Source organism: Lynx canadensis, chromosome C2, assembly GCF_007474595.2.
Source record: "Lynx canadensis isolate LIC74 chromosome C2, mLynCan4.pri.v2, whole genome shotgun sequence".
In the NCBI taxonomy this organism is placed as follows: Eukaryota; Metazoa; Chordata; class Mammalia; order Carnivora; family Felidae; genus Lynx; species Lynx canadensis.
In genome coordinates this window covers 15,405,331-15,426,314 of record NC_044311.2, presented here as the reverse complement: position 1 = coordinate 15,426,314, position 20,984 = coordinate 15,405,331, and the positions used below count along the sequence as shown (strand labels likewise).

At 40.7% G+C, this 20,984-nt stretch overlaps 1 protein-coding gene across 1 annotated transcript in view; it reads right to left on the bottom strand.

Moving 5' to 3' along the window:
• Nucleotides 1-5,003: 5,003 nt before the first annotated feature.
• NEK10 (NIMA related kinase 10) overlaps nt 5,004-20,984 on the bottom strand; it is a 227,496-nt gene continuing 211,515 nt past the window's right edge. The window contains 4 exon segments of the mRNA XM_030329784.1: nt 5,004-11,025; nt 15,150-15,205; nt 15,295-15,347; nt 17,272-17,380. Coding sequence (XP_030185644.1) covers nt 10,977-11,025; nt 15,150-15,205; nt 15,295-15,347; nt 17,272-17,380 — 267 coding nt within the window. The 3' untranslated portion in view covers nt 5,004-10,976.

The following is a 20,984-nucleotide window of genomic DNA, read 5'->3' as shown; positions in this document are numbered from 1 at the left end:
AGGTATTCATCAGTAAGACATACAAAGCAGACACTAGGACCTAGAAGCAAAATGATACCATTAAATAAGGCATGTAGAGAATTTTTTAAATCTCATAAATTGAGTAATCTTATCTTGATGGTATAAACTAAGGGTTTTACTTGCTGAATTCTGGGATTCTAGGTTTTCTTGTTTTGTTTTGTTTTTTACCACTAGCTATTGGCTTCTTCACTTCCCTGAACCTTGTTTGTTTGTTTTTTCATTTCTACAATAATAATAGTTATAACCTTTTGCACAGTGGCTGTTAACGATGAATAGACATCTGGAAAGTGCTTTGCACAGTGCCTGCTATGCAGTAACCATTCAACCCATCTCTCCTGCCCCAGTACGAAGCACAGACTGTGAATTTTGAGGTGAGGATTTTAGAAATCACTCTCAGAAACTTACTGCTGTTGATAAATCTAGCACCTCTTTAAACTGATCTGATTACTGTTAAGTGAACGAAAGACTTTCTGATTCAGATATTACTGGTCAACTTTTCATTGGTGTGTTTGGTTTTTTAATCCATGTAATTCAGTAAAAAATTTTAAAATAGAAATGCTAGTTAAAGATGAGGTCAGATTTTTGTTTTAAAGTTAGCAATTCACCTCTATTGTTTCCGAGGAAAACAACAAAAACAAAAATCTATTGTGCTATAAATGCTCCTGAGGTTGCTATGGGGTCTACTGGATGAAGTGAGAAAACAAATAATATTTCCATGATACTTCATATCCCTTACAGTAAAAAATACACATTAAAATGTTTTTTAAAAATTAGGAGAAAGTGAAACAGAAGACAAGCTTTCACATTAAATAATATCAACAGTATTGACTCTTTAAGTCATTGTGTTAGACTAAAATAGTTTCCTGTTAGACACAGTGTTAAATAGGGTTAGCATTTACCCAACACAGTCCAAATCTACAATAGGAAAAAAGGGAAAAATAATGAAAGAGATGAGTAGATAGTTGGAATCATGGCCAACATAATGCTTCAACTGACCACTGAAAATGCTAACCAACAGGAAAAGGATTGGGAAGATTCTGTCCAACTTCTGGAGGGATTGGTGGGGTGGTGTATGTGTGTGTGTGTGTTGTGTGTGTTGTGTGTGTGTGTGTGTGTGTGTGTGTGTGTGTCTGTGCACATGCAGACAGGAGGGGGAAGGACTGGTATAGGGAGTAGAAGGGGCCAGGAAAGCGTTCCTAGTGACGGTTCTCCTACTGAATCCTTCAGGAACCGGTAGTGAGTGGTCTTTTCCTCCTATCTGGCACCCTGTGGGCAAGCAGACCGTGAAGAACCAGTATTTCACTATCACCCCCTGCCTTTCTGCACCACTGACTTTGGAAGACCCTTTCCAAACTGGAGCACCTGTTACCAAAATGCTAAGGATGCTACTGTTAAGGCCTAACCACGCAAGTATGAGAGGAACAAAATGGGACATGACCACCTTTGAAGACTGTCATAACAATTTTTTTCCAATGAAAATAGTTCCTAATGTGTCACGGAGAAGAGGTGCTGATAAGCATTTCAACAGAGTAGTTACTTGTTATGTAAGTCATGCTGAAAGCTACATGTTTGTCATCAGAATTCATTTTTTGGAAAGGCAGAAGATACGATCATCTAAGAGGTTCACAGTGGGATTCATAAGCAGAACTCGAAAGCATTTTAAAAATAAATTACCAGATACCAAGATGCTCTTTACCTTGGTTGAGGTTATTTGAAAAAAAAAAAAAAACAAAACAAATATTCTCAAAGGAAAACTGGTGAAGGACATAGAAGAAAACCATCCTTCTCTCTTAGAGACCAAATGAGAATCAGCTAGCCTTTCTTTCTAGACAGCGGTGGATTGCCCCTCTACCCGAGTTATTCTGTGTGTGGAAGACCTCTCACTCTCTGCCTAAGTTTCTCTCTACTTCCTGTGACTCCCTTTGTTGAAATTCTGACCTCATTTGATCTACAATATAATAACAGAATTGCAGGGGCAGGGGCGGAGAGCATAGGTGACTCCGTAGGGATGGGAAGGAATGCCTCCAAGCCATTTTAGGAGGCCAGGGAGGTGCCACAGCACTGTAAATCTGTCCTGTCTTCAAGCTGCTAACCCGTGTCATCCTACTGGCAGCCAGAGTACCCACTGGCCCCCCGTACGGAGAGGAGGCCGGGAGAGTGCAGTCACCACGCCTAGTTTAATTCCTGCTTAGTGGGAATTCTACACCAGGGCACATCACAGTAACACCAACCATATCCTTGGGCACATGTACCTTTAGGAGATTGTCAATCCATGCTCCTCATCACAGAAATATTAAGCTAGTTTTAATTTACCAAGCCCTTTATATTCTGCCATTGCCTTGCGTGGTCTTCCCTAGAAGCCTATCCTGAGATATGGGATGGATTTATCAGGAAATGTTGCCGGGAAAACTGATTGATGAGTGGAGAGGTGAGGCAGGGACCGGAAGGAAGCCAGGCTAGGATACTTTACCGGACACAGTGACGCGGAGGGGGACAGGCTCAGTTCTGCCAGAGAAACAGTGAGACAGCGAAGGGCATACCTCAGAGCTGTCCCAGGCGGGGGAGAGGGCGCTGGAGGATTCGTTCCCCTGAGCCTCTCTGTAAGCGGTTCAGGCCTGCCTCTGGAGAATGAAGTTCTGGATGTTACCAGTGCCAGGAGACAAAGCCGGCTCCCGCAACCACAGGACGGTTCCCACCAAAGAGACACAGACGCGGACTGTCGGGAGGAGAAAGTGCACAGGAGGCCACATGCACAGAAATCGTCCAGGGTCTGTGGGTCTGGGCGGACACAGGCTGACATGGCTCCGAGCGCTTACGTCTATTGTGGTGTTTAATTTTTACATCAAGCCTAGGCCCAATAAGCTTTGAAAGTGGAATCTGCTGGTACTTCCCTTACACGGACAGGGAAGCTAAGCCTTCAAGAGGTTAAGTCCTTGCTCCGAAGTCATCCAAATAGAAAATCATGGAGCTAGCATTCAAACCCAACTGCTTAATCATGTTTACCTTTTGCCTCGTGTGCAAATAAATTTAGGGAATTTGGGGCCTTAAGTGATTTGTTTCTTGATCCTTGAACAATTCACAATATGTGTACCTATATCCTCATCGTGAAAATCACAACTGTTTTCCTGCGTTATATAAACAACCTTTTTGCACGTACCAAAGATGGTTAAAACATCTGCAGCAACACTGCATTGGCTCAAGAGATAAAACCAGTACATGAGCAAAATGAATTCATGCCATTTTGGTCTTCGTATAGTATGGTAGCAAATTAAATCTGCATGACAGGGGCAGCTTCATATAAAGCTTATATAAAGAGCAAAATAAATTATGTGCTCAATCTTGAGGGATGGAATCTTAAAATTTGGGCGACATTTTCATTTCTTCCTTGCTTATGATATATTTTTTTAAGATCGCAGCTTGCAGCTATATCCAGCTATACTCTATAATTCGCTTCTTTAATTCCTGTTCTCTGCCATAGAAACATAATCACCAAGAACAATCAATTTGTTCCCATTTGGTAAAGAACTGAAATGAGAAAAGCAGATCGCCCCGCACAGAGTTTGAAGGATGTGGTGTTCCCGAAAGCCTCTCTGGCTTCTAGAAGAACAATTTCCATTCCTGCTTCTCATGCCAGTGACTGAGGTTTGTGGGTCTGTTGGCTGGGTTAGATCTGGTCTTCAAAGAGCCTGCTGGAGACATCTGAGTCCTGGGATGGGGACTGGAAATGTTCTGGAAGTCAGGCCCTATAGTCTGAGGTCATGTTCATGAGACTACTTCACATAATTCCTCTCCAGGTACGTTGATACTGTGATATTTCATATTCTGTGGCCCCAATTGTCCAGCTCTCCCTATATCGGTGCCCTTTAGTATTGCACTCCGTGGCAGACATACCCCTCAGGTGACCTCAGTGACCCATTTCCTTGTATAATCCCCTCCCTCTGAATGCAGGCTGTTGTCTGTGACTTGTTTGTAATAACTAGAATCTGGGAAGGTGACAGGATGTCACTCTCCTAATTTGGTTCTGTTATAAAAACTCTCTTATTTGACAATGGGGAGAGAAAGAGATCAACTCTGACCAGCAGAAACGAGCTGCCTTGATGTGAACTGTTTATGGGCAGGGCCGTGGGGCAGGGGACTTCAGGTGACCTCTAGTTGCTGAGGACTGCAGTCCTACAAATACAAGGAACTGAAGTCGGCCAATAACCACATGATCTTGGAAGAGGATCCCAAGGTTTGAGTGACACCCAGCCCCCCTCCCACACTTTGATTCCAGCCTATGAGAGGACCCTGTTTAAAACATGCTCAAACTCCTGACCTACAGAAATTTCAAGACACAGAATTTCTGTTGTTTCTAACTGCTAAGTTGATAGCAATTTTTTCCACGCCAATAAAAACCTGATGTACCTCCCCACGCTAATGTCAGATTTGCCCATCTGATCTGCTTTGGCCAATAGGATTTGGGAAAATCTGATGCAGGTAGAGTCTCGACAAGGGGGTCACTGCTTTCCGCATTGGCTCTTGTTACTGCCACAAAACACATCTGGACTAGGTTGCCGGAAGGGTGAGAGACACATGGAGGAGAGCTGACCTTTCCCACTGGGTCCATCGGGACCATCAGAACCAGGCAACCAGTCTGCTGACCAGGCAGGCACATGAGGGAGCCCAGCAGAAGTCAGCCAGGCCCAGCTCAGATCAGCAGAACACCCAGCTGACCTACAGACTCACGAGAAATAATAAATGTTGTCATTTTAAGGCACTAAGTTTTGAAGTACTCACTATTCAACACGGGGGACAGCACATAGTTGCCACCAATTAAAGCTGCGGAACATATTTGAGCATAAACGTATATACGATCACCTTTTTGGAACTTTTTTTTTAATCAAAAGGCTTCCAAGCATAAAGGAGAGATTTAGGAGAGCTGGTGAGGGAAAAGCAATGACCATTTGCTATAAACCCTTGACAAAAGAGAGATTCTTTTTCCATAAGATTGAAAATTCATTTTTAATTTTCTTTAGCATCTTACAGAGCATATTTAAGCAATAGCAAAAATAAAGGCCACTCGCATCTTTTATATAAATCTTTCATAGAGGCATGCCATTTCTCGTCTCTTCCAGGGCCCCCAACTTCGTTACTTCAGAGTCTCAGTACACTCACACCAGAGGTTTTGTTGGAGTTTGGGAAGGACGGAATCATGTGCAGAGAAAGAAGTCCATCATCCTTCTGCCTTCCCTACCACGTACCACCACAGAACTCCGAACATTCCCTCTAACAACGCGGGCTCCCTGCAGGTAACCTAACAGTCTGCTCTTCCGGTAGGAATGGGAGTGGAGGCAGGGCCAGACAGCAGAGAGGCCTGTGGGTGGGACTGGAACAGAAAAGGACCTGCTCCTAGAAGCTAAGGGGGAAAAAAGCAAATGAAAGGTACTTTCCCATTCTGTGGGCACTGAGGACCTGTGGTGGTCCAGAACACGGAAGCTCTGGGCAACATGACATTAGGGGCTGTACTTTTTCTCAGAGGACAGCTCTGTCCTTTTTGATCGCCACAGACTCACCACTGGGAACAACAGAATACAGGAAGCATCGTAACTCAGTTTTGATCCACTAAATGTCAGTACACAGAATGCACTTAAAAGATGGTCCTTTGGAGTGATTTTTGTTTCCCATTTTGGAAGAGCAACACGATGGCATCTTTCCGTAGCCTGATTATCAACTGGTTTGCAAACAACTGAAATACCTTGAAATGCTTCTTTCTGATCTAGCCAAGTGTAAATGTATTCAAATCTGCCTGCATTTATCTGTAGAACATCCACACATATTTCTGGTAAAATTTATTTTGTCAAACGAAATAGGCCTAAGGCCATGGATGAAAGATGGGGAAGCAAACATGGTACCAGTGGCAGAGGGCAGAACCACAAGACAAAACTGTGTCCCTGAGGAGCCTAATGTCTTCAGAATGCTTCACAGGGACCCTGTCCTAAGGTCTGGACCAACACGTTACTAGGGAGCCTTAGGGGCCCATCTGCTACTCGCTGGGGTTTTCAGCTCACAGGTGACAGTGATCAGTCGATCAGTAACTGCACGTGGGGGAAGACACCTGATCCAGGAGACTCAGAGGCAGGAGTCAGTGAAGCATCGGGAACTGCCTGGCCTCCTGCCAACCGCCCGCCATCCTGTGACTGGCCTGCTGGGAGATGCCGGGCTCTGGGACACCCCTTGCCTTCTACTTGCCCTGTGACTTCTCAGTTTTTATTTGTAGATTGTCCTACCTCTTTGAACGAGTCATCTTTTATCCTTAACAAGTTAGGACTTCACTTCTGAGTACTTCTATTTATATGCCTCCCTCAATGCTATGTGGGGTTCATACAAATACTTCACACATTCCTTCTTGATATAAGGTATCCTTAAACCCGCTCCATTACCTTCCAAATTTACTGAAGTATGAAGGGCAAGGAAAGCTAAAATTTAATAGCCATTCGTAAGCATTCTATTTCTTTCCAGAATTCTGACTCAAGTGGTGCTTGAAATGTAGAACTGAATCACAGGTTAAGAATATTATTTTCTAAGTGACCTCTGCAGTCTGACTTACAGGTGCTAAGGCCTTAAAGCTTTGGTTCCTCTTGGTTTGTTATTCTAGTCCAAACCTCTCTCCGCTTGTTTTATGGGCCCAGTTCATGACATGTTTGCAGAAACGTCAGCTCATTTTTCATTTGTGAGCTCACCAGATCAATTCCAAGCATCTGTTCAGACTTGCTGATTACCTGGTTTTCTATAAACAACAAAACTTCTATCTCTGTTCAGAGGAAACAAAGGGAAGCTACCTCCAAATGACAGCCTTTAAACATTCACATATTAGCAATAATGAATGCACTTCTGCTACCTCTAAATACAATTCCTAGGTACAGAGCAGAGCTTCATAGTATGAAATGGGAAAAAGAGCCCACTTGCTACAGGTTGAGGAATAATATTCAAGCTTCAATTGAGAAGAGAGTTCACTTTTAGGATAAAAATCAATGAATTTTTAAATTTAAAAATCGGTTCATTACTACATATATGTAGTAAAAAAAAAAAAAATCAAACATAGCTCACATCCCAACAATGCTGTTACACTCCTAGGGTGTGTGATCTTCATTTTGAAAACAACTGTTGCCCATGGACCCAGAGGACATGTAAATTTGCAATATCCATCAGTCACTCCGTCAAAATCATAAAATCCTTCCTGTCCCTGTTGCAGATCTCAAAGCAACATCACGGCAGGAATGTAATCAAGCATAACAGTCATATTTACAATATGCAATTTAACTGCAATGACAAACATAAGAACCTCTTTATCGCAAAGTTTCCCTGAGACATTTGTGTCTTCCTATCAATATGAAAAATAGCGTCTAAGGGTAAGCAGCACACTTCAGTGGGAAAAATAATCTATCCCAAACCCTGTCCATTTCCATCAAAGGATACTATCTGGAAGATATAAAGGTACATAAAATATACTTATTATCACATGTAGTTGTTGAACATGAAGAATTTCATGTTTTGATGGAATTTCACCCCCAAGAGACAAGGTCAGTACATGATAGCTGCATCTCCGCGGTGCTGAAGACGTGCTTCACCCTGATTCCTTTGCGTTGCCTCTCCAGCTGATTTCTGTATTGTGAATACACACCATAGAAAAAGTGAAAGGCAAACAATAAAAGTACCTTACAAAGAAGTATTTCCCACCTTCCAATAGAAGCCGAAGCCATTTCTAAAGGAATCCAACATATTTACTGCACATGGTCCCTCGGCATTCCAAAGAAGAGAGAGAAATAGCAATAAAAATATTTTGCGATTCAGCAAATCAACCAGAGGGATGTGGATTCTATGCATATTAATACTGACGGAATTGACTACACATTATTGCCCTCACACATCTTAGATATGAGTGGTGAAAAACTGATGCTATTGCTGGAATTGCATGTAATCAACTGGTCCTGTATTTGTTTTTGATCATCAAAATTCATGGTATTTAATAAGTCATAGATGGTACCTCTAAGAAGGCCTTGACTCCCACTCAGTTCCATCATTTGGGTTAACTTCATAACAGCATTTCTTAATTAGGGTCTGCTTTAGAATGCCCACGCTGTGCACACTGCCCGGTGCCACACAAGTGTCCACGTTATACCCAAACAGCCTTTCTCTAGCAAGTTCCTGAAATTCGCCCATGAGCACTGGGTCCACTGTCCACGTTACTATTCCTTAGGGACCTCCAATTACATATCAAATATCTGGAAGAAGACAAGGTTAACAACCGGCAAGCACATCTACCTGCTGCAGTCACTTCCCTGAAAATGGAACATTCTGGTTTTAAAAAGCAAATTCAGGTTTCCAGTGCACACGTACAGAGTTGGTAGATCAAAACACAATTAACTGAGGCATGTGTGTATCCAAAGTGATCTGAAAAGTCTGATTCAGATTCTGTCCTATACAAATATTCAGTGACAGAGAGTTAGATGGGGATTTCATTGCACAACGAATAATTAACAATTATATACAAGAGAAAAAGAAAAAATTTAAATGTAATCAAGAAAAAACTATGAGGCCGATTACACTCAACAACTTCTTTGCACTACAACACAGTTCAGAGTGAAAACAAAATGATCATTCTTGTTCTTTTGTGACGACAGGGGACTCCTGGTTGGAGAGTTAGAAAGTGAGGGCTTTTGAAAAGGTAACATCACTGTTGGGATGAGACTCCATACCCAAGAGGGATCCCTTCCCAGTGCCTAACTTTCTCTCGGAGGCCTGCCCTTGCACCGGGAGAATGTGGATCCAGTGACTGGTAGTTTAAGAAGGGAATCAAATAAAACACATTCATGACTTTGGCAAAAGAATGCATCTGTCAGCATAGAGGTGACAGGCCTAAAGCTGCTGTTGAACAGGACATCCGTGTGTTTATCTTTGTTAATCCGTACTGGCTTCTAGAATAATAAATGCCACTTCTATGGTCTAAAAGAAATAGATGGAAACATTTTGCTCCCTTTCTGGTCAATAAGGGCAACTGTATGCATTTGAAGACACCTTTAAATAAATCATTTCTTTTTTTTTTCTTTTTTATTTTTTTTACTAAGGTGTGACCTCTGACTACTCTTCTCTTCTAAATGTTGTTGAGCATATATTATCATTTGAGAAAGAACTTTATTGTTCAAACTTTCACCCACAGCTTGGTTTCTTTCCAGGTGTTGGCTTCTATCACAATTACAATTTATGCCCCTGTAGGCCTGTGCCTCCTACACAGTGAGGAAAGGTGCCCATTCCATACAGGAACAGATATAAAAAATAATAGTGCAAGTTCAAATTCAGTTGGGATGGAAATAAAATTTTACCTGGGTAAGTCAACAAAATCGTAGCATTTTAATTTTACACATAAATTTCACATACGGATGGAATTGGTTTGAAGGCGGAAACTGACATTTTTCATTACTGTAATTGCATCTGTTATTTAAAATTACAGTGTATTTGTAATCATTAATTTGGCTTAAAGACAAAGATTCGTTGGCAATTTTCAAAGGCATTAGTTAAAGGACATTTGGATATCTTTTAAGTTTTGGATGTACAAATTGTAAAAATAGTATGGATTCACATTACGAGATTTTCCATACTATACAAAAGGTTCATAGGTTTCAGTCACTGTAAAATATATTGAACTAAATCCTGTTCAATGATGCTAAAAATATATCAGTGTAAATAAAGATACCAGAACTCAGTGAGAAGTAAATAAAAAGCAGAATTCCAGCTTTCAGATGACTAATTACATAGAATTAGAATGCCCTTTAAGCAGTTAGAAGTGCAGTCTGACTTGGCAATAAGGGCACGTCTTGGTGATCCACCAGTGAACAGAAGCCAGTTGAAGAGATTTTAGCCCAATAAGAATCTAGAGAATTTTCATCGTAAAGTCTCCCTACAAAGGAACGAAACACTATTTGGCGTTCTGATTTCTTATGTTTTTAGGGATGTCTCGGTGAATAAAGAAGGGACTTATATTTCGTTATATAGCTTATTTCCATTTCAAATTCTCAAATAATAAAAACTGTAAAACAATGGGGCTAATTTTAGTAAGAAGGGAATTAGAATAAGGAATATTGCATCTCTTTCATAGATTCCATGAAGTCTTCAAAGTGCTCTAAAAACACTATAAGTTTGATTAGCAGCAAAGCATTAGCCTAATCAAAACCTCTCCTCCCTCCCCCCTTCTATATGTATATAGACATTGTACAGCAATATATTCTATTAGTGTAGCTTACATCCGACAATTTGACAGTTATTCCCAGAGGCTGTGCAAGGTTACAAATACTGTCTACCGTCTTCAGACCACTAGCACCCAAGTGGTTAAGAGAGAACCAATCCTTTCCTTAAAACAACAACAAAAACAACAATAAAATTCAATCACCTATTTTGAATTTCTTTTAAAATAAAAAAAAAGGGGGGGATACAGTGAATCACCCAATATATTATTACTCTGGGGCCTGTAATTTTCTCTCTCTAAAACTATTTTTATACATGGAAGGCTAGATGCCTTTAAACGTGGTTTCGGCAACTCTAAATATAAAATATTCTGTTGAAAAATATGACTTTTTGTGTGTTTGTTTTGTTTTCTCTTGTTTTTTAACGTGGAGGAAAAGTTCTGTGAGGAGCAAGTTTTCTTCCCACAGATGAATTTTGCAGCATTTTCTCCCAGCAGCACGCCGGGAGCCCTGTCCTCTCGTGCCTGCTGGATGCGAGGAGCAGAGCCTTCCCACACTGCTGCGGCCACGTAACCTAGCACAGGACCTCCAGAAAGAGGCCTTGCAGGTGCCATGGCAGCTCGGTCTTTTCTTTTCCACACCCTTCCAGCAGCTCCCAATCCCTGGGCATCTGGTTGAGCTGAAGTCCAGAACCTGAGCTTCACTAGGAAAACCAAGTCTGTTCAAAATGCAGGGTTTTCATCTTTTGGTTGGGTGATTCTTGGTCCCCCATGGATAGGAGTGATATCTAGAAGATTCAAAAGTGCAAAGAGTTTGCTGTAGTCACACATATTTGATTTCACACATTCAATTTCAAAAGCAGTAGCTCAGGTGTGTGTGTGTGTGTGTGTGTATAAATCACCGTGAAGAAAAGATGATTCTAAAACAAAATAGGATGGGGGATTTTTAGAAAGTCACCTTTTTGCTGAAGTTCAGTGCTAACTGGATCTTTTTCAAATTATAAACTCAATTAGAAATGATAGCCCTTGAGAGAAGAAAATAAACACCCAAAGTAGCTTGTGCTTTTAAACATCTAATTTACATGTTATCGGTTCATTGGGGGAAAAAGCAATGCAAAGCGCAGATTTTTTTTTATCTTGCAAATTTTACTTCTCAATACAGATTGCATTGTGAAAAATGGTGACATGTGCCCCTAAGTATATAAGGATGATATGCTTGCCATTTATTCACTCACAGGATTCAAGCAGTTTTACTCCCACAAACAACAATGATAATATTAAGTCATGCTAAGCTGTCTCCTTCTGGTAAGTAAGCTAAATGTTTATGAATGTAAAATATAATTAATCATACATCCTGCAAATGATGAAGAATACAGTGTGCTTCAGGCTGGCCAAGCCTGTTTTGACCTCGTTTCATTTTCTTTATACTACTTTCTTCCTCTCAACTCATTCTACTTCCTCTTCCTGGAAGCCCAGAAATGAAGGATTCCCCATTTTGCTGAGGGCTCCTTGCTGTTATGTCTCTTTCTGTTACTATTTCCTTTCCCTACTACAGCATTTTGTGCCCAAGACGGTCTTCCTAACCAACTGTCCAAGCAGTCTCCCCTTTATTTAAACAGTTGCAGAAACTGTCCCTAGAGAGAGCTAAGAGATGGACAATGGCTTCATCCTGAGGCTGTCCGTCCGATAATGGTATCTCTCTATCCTTGACTAAATGGTCATTCTATGGCCGAAGCTAAAAGCATGCTATATCTTGGCTTCATGCTTTCACTGCTGACGTAAGTTTGAACTGACTGTCTGAAGTTGTAAACTTCGGTAATACAGAAACTATGTATGCAGTTCTCGGTGTGGTGCTTGACCAAGATCACTAGTAACATTCTGCAATGATGATGACAATGGCAATGAGAGCAACAGCAGATCTGGGCAGGTGCTGGTGACTTTCGGGGAGTTAAAGCAATGTTTCCCACTTCCAACCACATGTGAAAGATTGAAGAAACACTGGGCTAAACAAGGCCAACAGATTTCTTCCTTACAGCACATCTCAGACTCTGTGATATGGTAACGTGTGTCACCATCCTCTGAAAATGGAAAACTGTCCTTTCACAGTTTCCCAGATATGTTTGATCACAAAATTTTATTTCTCAGGGAACATCTATTAGCATCTGTGAGAATATTGGCTAGTCTATGGAACCAATTAAGGGAATACACTCCAGTGACTCTAAATACTAGTACAAAATAAATAGATAAATACATACATACATCCTAGTACATGTCCAGTGATATTTAGCATCCTCCATCCTCTGACTACAGAAAAATCATCACTGACATGGCTGATTTGATTCATATTTGGAATTACGTGTGTTTCCAGCTTGTGAACTATTAGATGCTTCTAAGCGGAAGCTGACTTTCTGGGTAATTAATTTGGAACACCCATAAACAAGTAGTTTAGGCACAACTAAGGGTTCTTTTTACTAGTAAACTGTGAGGAGTCTTCCCTCAAGGTATACTCTATCATTGTTATTAGAAGATGAAAAGGGAATATCATGGCTGTAAGAATTTTTAAATTACTGCTTCATTTTACTTTGGAGCATTTTAAGAATATTTTACGTATGTCCTATCCAACGTATGTTGCTTGAACTTGACCATTTAAGTCATGTCTCCATAGTCTATTCACTATTCTGAATAAAACTGTAAATAATTTTTGGTCTTTGTTACTAGGCATCTCATCATCTATTCATCGTAATAACAAAATGTGCGATGTCTTTTAATATAGGAGTGCATCTTTGAAAGTAGAAATAATGTTTGAATTTTTTAAAACTTAGTGACAGAACTTAAAAAGGATAAAAGCGAATTTAAAAATAAGACTACGACTAAATTTTTTAGGGAAAAATAAGAGCTCTTGTAAGAGCTTCCCAACTTCCTTACACACCTGGTTTTTCACTGACATTTAGTTTATTTTCTGCCAAGGTATGAAGCCATTCATGGTCCGTGATCCTGAGTCTCTGAGAATATGTAGATAAATCATGACAAAAATGACTTTTGCCCCCACTCTAAGCCAAAGGCACTTAAAATAATAAGGGGCTAAGAGTCAAGAACAAAGACACTCATTCTATTCATGGAAAGTTGGATGTACTCGACCCAAATTGAAAATGAAAACTCAAAATCTCTCCAAGGAAGGTGGGAGAAGAGTGATTATGAAGATGGTGATTTCTATTAATAATATACCTTTGGAAAATGAGAATTACTCGTCATTTCTCTGTAGTTATAAATCACAACAGAACTAAATCTACAAAGGTAGTATTTTGGAAATATGTTATCAAGCCAAAAGAACAAGCAGTTGAATAAACTTAACTGTGTGATTCATACGAACAACTTGTTGTAATAGGAAAACTAAAAAAAAAAAAAAAAAGCTGGAGACTGAAAGAACCTCAAAAAAGAATCTGATTTCCATATAATAACCTTCGCAGAATGCTCTTGAGGCCTCATTCTCATACCATGGCTAATACCTTTGGAGATGACTTCTGGAATGATTGATTGATTTTAATATGAAATTTATTGTCAAATTGGTTTCCATACAACACCCAGTGCTCATCCCAATAGTGGAATGATTTAAATAGTGGTCACAAGATAGCTTCACCAGCTGGAAAGGAAGGCAGCTCCTTCAGGCATAAAAGGCCACTTTGAGAGAACAAACTAAAGCAACTTGGAGCCACGCAGAATGTGGATGTGGCTGCTTACGATCAATGTGATGGTCTGTTAGGAGGGGCTCCTTAGAAAAGTCAAGAGGCAACTCGGATGGCAGACACGGTGAGTGCCCACCTCCCCTCATCCACGCCACTTCACGGCGTGCCGGCCTACTTTCCAGCTGCCTGCACCTGCGTTTCTTTTCCTGAAGATTTCTCTGGCCTCTGGAGTCTGCTCTGTCCACCTTTACAGAACGTCAGAAATGCCAGGGAACTAACATTCTCTGGGCAAAGGCCGCAAACAATGACGGATGGAAACTGGACGACAAATACCCGGGTTGCCTCAGCCCTTGAGTGGGATAACTGAGGTACATGTTCAGTACCAGCTCTCAGATTTCCCCAGCGGGATCAAGCCCCCATCAGCCACAAGGGTAAATTGCTTCAAAATGAAACCTTTATTGAATTATTTCTTCACTCCCCTACCAGCGTTTCCTGGAATCGCCTCTCAAGTAAACTCACTGTAGTCAAACCTTTGTGCCCAACACTGTGCCCAACGGTAAATGGCAGGAATCAGAAAATAGTATATTTTCTGAAATACTATTCATAAAAGTCAGAAAATAGTATATTTTTTAAAGCACAAAAGTCAGAAAATAGTATATTTTTTAAAGCACCAATAGTGGTTATATTAGAAGATAATACATAGCTCCAGTAAACTGAGGTTTCTCACTTATGGTGATCAAGAGGCAATATATAACAACAAATTCCTTTCCCACCAACATATCTTAAATTCACCAGAAGTGATTCTTTGTTTAGTTGTATTCTCTCCCTCCCTCGCCCCTGCATTCTATACAAATGATGGGTAGATTTCAGTGATGGAAATCTGAGTTTACAGCTCTACTAGAATGGAACAAATGTTTAGTTAAAAAAAAAAAAAAGCTTAGAAATGCCTTTCCATTTCATTATGTTTCTTATTTTTTTAGGAGAGTAAATTACCACTAAGCTATCACCCTTTCTTTTTCAACACAGAAACAGCAGCTGCTTCCATACAAAAGATGGGCAACATATACTCTCCCCATGGTTGTATCTAGTCTAAGCCAAGAGATTTTACAGAAGTATTTAAAATGAAAGTTGAAAAATAAAATCTCTGGAATCCAGGATAGAGAAATCAGATCTAACACCCAATGATCTCAACTGATTTGTCACACTTGAAAGAAAATTCCAGATCTCACCTGTTAGATTTAAAGTTGTAATAGCCACTTTCTTCTAGGACTTCTTCAATCACAGTCTGGAGTTGAAAAAAAAAAAAAAAATCAGGTTAGTATTGAATTAAAAGCAACAAAATAAAATTGTTCAAAGGCACTGCAAAAACTTCACCTGCATCTGTTCATACGTTATTCCCTCCTCCAAATCAAAGCTGGTGCACAGACCTGAAATAGATAGATTATCCGGTTCGTATTTTCTTGATTAGACTTTATTGGCGATTACAACTCAACTGTAGTGAAAACAGGGTGAATTTAGACATGAGGAAGAGGAGTACTTATAAGCACATTCCAAATTGTCTTGCTTCGAATATTCAAACTCTTTGTTTCTCTTCCTTTAATAACTGGCTGCTTTTGGGGCGACCACCACAAAATACTACGCAAATAGTACACAAAGGTATAGCGGCATCTCACAGGGTATAAATCGGGTAATTTAGTTAGAGGGGTGGGTGTGTGTGCACACTAAGGACAGGTGAGGAGTATTCCAAACGCGAACTACTTGATTGGTGAGTGTTCCAATCAAGAAATTCTCCTTAATCTACAAGCAAAACCAGTAAATATGTGCTAAAAAGAAAAGGAATTCTTAGAGGGAGGCAGAAATAGACAGTGAGAGACAAGGAATACCTGGCCCTTTCCTATGACTGCCTAAAGGGAAATAGAATACATTTAGTGCCAGAAGGCAAGACTTTCTTGGATGTCTGTTCTAAGGATGATCTACCAGCACCTCGCCCAACTGAGAGCCACCCGAGGCAACGCTGACCAGCTTCCACTGCAATCAATCAGCACTGGTGTGCTGGGAGGCGCGGGAGCTCCCCTCCACTTAGGGCAGACAAAAGGTGCTGGGTTGACGTTGAGGGAAGGCGTGGGGCTGACGAGTCCTGGCAGGTCGTCTTCAATGCTCTGCCTCCAGGGGTTCCCAAAGTGCCCGCAGGCTCTGCTGTCTGAGCTGGTGGCCAGCCTGCTGGGACGGGACTCGTCCGCTCCACCTTGGGGTGGCATGTCAAGCTGCCACAGGCCGCCCTGGGGATTTGCACCAGGACTCTCGGTTTCATCAGAGTGGCCGCTGTAAGAAGTCTGGCCCGCAGACTGACTGGCCTGCCCTGGGGGCACTTTTAAAAGCAAAAGACTTTCAACAACAGTTTATCTTGAGCTTATGGGTTTCTCAGGGAGTATTCTAAATGTAATTCTGCCTATGGGTTCGCTTCATCCCAGGGGTCCAAGACTTAAGGAAAGTTTGAGAATTCATATATGAGATGATTTGCCTAAATCGAGGAGTGAGGGCAGAGTGAGTCTCCCTCCCTTTAGCCATAATTCCTATCTATTTCAGAACTCAGTGATGTAACTCTAGTTTATAGGGACTTCAAACTTATTTAGGAACTCTAAAACCTCAGAGTAGCTTGAAAACCTCTTCTGAGAGTTCAATTATCATGAGAAGAATTACATTACGCTGAGCCCCTGCTAATGGCCAAGCACTTTTTATATGTTTACACTGGCCCTCACCATCACCCTAAAGTGCAAGTACCATTTTTACCCCCATTTTACAGGCAAGAAAACCGGGGCTCAAGGGGTCGAATAATTTGCCCAAGGTCAACTACTAAATGGTTAAGCTGAGATTCAAATATAGGTATCCAGGTTTTGAGAATCCACACCTTTCGTCCCTAGGCTATGTGGCCTCCCTATGTGAGATTATGCAAAAAAGAAAAAAATTTAAATATGTCTAATGTGGATTCTGTAGGTAAGTTTCAAATTTTCTCCATTTTAAATATCCAAACTCTTCACTTCTGCTTTTGGGCATTTGATTTTCCATCATCAGATAGCAAGAAGAAATAAAAGGAAATACAATTCACCCACACAGATTCTGCTGTTTGTTTATGGCATTAATAAATGATCAAGGAAGCTGCCACAGCAGGGTACAATAAATCTCAGGGAATTTCTATATTCCTACTGTATATCCTTTCCAACTATTGCCATAGATAATCAAAATAAGCTCTATCTTTCTTTTAAATTGAAGATAATCTTTTAAGGGTAAGCTGTTGATCCAAATAACAGATTTCTTTGTGAAACCCAGATTTCCGGTGTTGCAGGCCATTACCTGTCGGGTCATCTGGGGACAGGCTGTTTCCACTTGATGAATGACGTAATAAATGGTAATCCACTGTGAAAAAGTTGGGCTCGATTGGTTCTGGAGATCCCTGAGATAACTGGAACAGAAAAGGCAAAAAGCCACATGTTATTCTGCACTCAGAAGCAAATGATAGGAGATCACTTTCCCCATATCTCCACAAGGAGAATTTAGTGCTGTGGTTTTCAATCCCTTGTAAATAGATAAAGACACATCATCCTTTCAAAAGAACTTGTAAATTAGAGGCAGGCAAATTATAGCAGAAGCAAGGTAGACAATTCCCTGGTCACATGAAAAAGTAAAAACAACTCTGCACTTTTTAGTTTTATGAGAGCAAGATAAAAACGGATAGAAAAATAATGGCATGGGCTTGGAACATCAAAATGTTATTTGTATCAGGCCTATGAGGAATAACCTCCAGTTATTCAGCAGAACAATATGTTTAGCCCACATCATCATTGTTTTTCATGTATCTGCTTTGAACAATGCCTTCTTGCTTGACCAGCACAACCAAGTTTCTTAATACATTTTGCTAAATTATTGTTGCTTAATTTTAATCTCCAAATATGAATCCCCAACACTCTAAAGGAGAGAGTTATTCACTAAACGACAGAATTTATTAAGGTTCCAATTATTTAATGGTCTTCTATAAAGCTGAATTTTTTAAGCAGAATTTTAGGCTATAAATATTTCTCAACCTCCTTTCACCTTTAATTCCAACCAGCACTTGGGCTGGCCAAGTTTTCATGCCTGTGTTAATGTAACATATTAAAATGCCAATTCTTATTAATAAACCAGAAACAAATGGCACAATTTAGACTACGCAATAGTAGTTGCCTTGGATTCACATGCTCTGCTCAGGAATTAAAATACACCATTGTTCAATCACTTGAGAAAACTCGCAGTATTCATTAAAATTGTTCAACAACTATGCCTACCCTGTGACCCAGCAATCACACTCTTAGGTATGAACACAAGAGAAATGAAGGACTTCTGTCCATCAAAAGAGGTACACAAGAATGTTCATAGCACCTTTATTCATAATAACCCCAAACTGGAAAAACCCCAAATGTCTACAGACAGAAGGATGGGTAGATATATTGTGGTGTGCTTATCCAATGGGATTCTGCAAAGCACAAAAAAGAACAAACTATAGATACAAACCGTAACAGGAACAAACATTGAGCAAAAGAAGCAAAAAGAAAACACAACGTGTGACCTCTCGTATATGCATGTTCACAATCTGGCAAAGCTAACCAATGGTGATGAAGGTTAAGATAACAATTACATTGTGGCAGGGGATTTGACCAGGAAAAGGCAAGCAGGAACCTTCTTCAGCCCAGGAAATGTTCTACATAGTGATGAGGGTGGTGGTCACGTGGGTGAATGTGTAGGTAAAAGTTCATGGAGCTGGCCAGGTACCTCACTGTAGGCATTGTGCACTTTGTACCCTAATGAAAAACATTTTATATGAGCAACTGATAATTATTCCATCTAGGTACTTTGGACACTATTAGTACAAATCATTTTTGTGTTTTCTAGTCTCCATGTTGCCAACAAATGTACTGTAGAAAAAACTAAGGTTCCACCCTTTTTTATTCTTGAAAATTTACTTTCTTTACTTCAGTGACAACTGATAAAACTAATGACCCATTTGTAAAGGGACAAGATCATAGGATTGTAACATATCGTAATGCAGGAGGATCAGATAGTCACATGCTTACTAATGCTCTCGTCAGTGCCATTAGGATGCCACAGAGGTAGCCCTGATCACTCGGCGTTTCTCAGAGCCAAGCTAGTAGCTTGCTCCAACTAAGCTTAATACGTCTTGTAATGCTGCAAATGATTTCCTGGTATTGCCTTCCAAACGACTTCAGATGGGATTGTTTTTCATGTGATTGAGCATAGGAGTAATTTGGCTGCCTGAAGTGCTCATCCTAATTATAGAAGGCTTATTTAAGTCAACTTAATTATTTAGTAAACACCTTGGACTCCTCTTTCCCAGACGGGAAATGTTTAAAGCTGTACAGTGATATATGTGAATTGTGACCCAGAGAGATCAAGAGAGCCATTTTACAATGACAAAGGCAAGTTCTTTTCCTTGATGCAAACCTTGAAGAGAGGAGTACTTGAGATTTCCAGTGCCTTTCACATAAGCAGTGTCCTTTAGCTTAAGAGCTGCAAATCCTCAGAGGGATGGGCCCATGGATGAAGGCAAGGGCTGAAATTCGGTTGAATCCCTTTTGTGTGTTTGAATCCCAGATACGTTTATTTTTATTCCAGAAACTTCTTGGAACTTCTTGCAGTTCAGTGTTTTGACCTACATATTCTTTGAGTGTATTGTTTTTGCCCCTCGCTGTGTGTCATGGTCTGAGCAGGTTTTGTAAAATAGAGATGAAAACCATCGAATCCCATATACCAATGGTCTATACCAATGGTTTATCAGCACCAGCCTGGGCAGCATGGAGGACATAGAAATGATGTGGCCTGCAATTCGGGTAATTAGGCTAATATACACGAACAAAACGGTGAAGGAATAAACACTGAAGTGTAAAATGAGGTGGGGAGTTCTAAGCTTCCAAAAAGAAGTATGCTTCAAGAAGACCAGCATGATTTTCAGAAGCTCTGGAGCAGAAACACTGGAGCCAAGTCTTGAAGGATAGATTTGGGTGGATGCAAGGAAGTGAAGCGGACATTCCAGGTGAGTAGAACTTGGGGGCAAAGGCTGGGCACTGCATACCACTAGCAAGGTGAATAAAGGGATGTGACATAAGTCCACATTACAGAGATGTGGGGATCTAGGCTGAAGAGAGGAAGGCAAGTGCCGTTCATTAATTCAGTGGGGATTTTCTACCAACTATTGTGTGCCACACACACAGATCCAAACAATGGAAACAACCAATGGTGGCCAAAAATTCTACCCTGGAGCTTACTGCCTAATTGGGGAGGAATATGTCTGTGAAACAACCACCTGGATATATGGGAAACTGCAACTGTGCTGAATGCATTAAAGGACAGATCTATGGTTCTAGGAGAACAGACAGATTTAAATTAGACGGGAAAGGTTTTCTGGAAAAAATGACACTTCTGCTGAGAGCTGAAAGAATCAGTGAGAATGAGTAAAGGATGGAAAAGGAAGATCTTTAAAGGCAGAAAAACAAGCATTTGCAAAGACTTAGGAGGAAGCTGCGTGGTAGACAGGCCTCAGACAGTGCCTGTGGCTGATGTAATTTCGACCACGAATGGCAAGAGAGTAGGAGATCAAGGTGGAGAGGTGGGCAGGGCTTGGACCAAACAGGACTGTCAATATGGTGGGTAGGATTTGGCAGTTTATACTAAGAGCCCCTGAACAGTTTTCAGTGTGTAGGGTGTGTGTGTGTGTGTGTGTGTGTGTGTGTGTGTGTGTGTGACATGATCAGATTCTGTTTTGAAAGGATCATTCTGGATGCAATGTGCACAGCAGTCTGCATGAGGCTGGTGATGCCAGGGTGGGTGCAGACCCAGAGGAAGGCTCCTGCAAATAATGCCAGCCTAGAAGCTGGGAGCCAGAGTTTACATGGTGAGGCAGGAAACTGGAGGCTATAAAGGTTTTCGAGTATGCCTTAAAAAAAAAAAAAAGCTAGTGTTTAGAAACTCTTAGTCCTGCAAGATGGGTTAGAGAACAGGGAGATCATCAGAGAAGC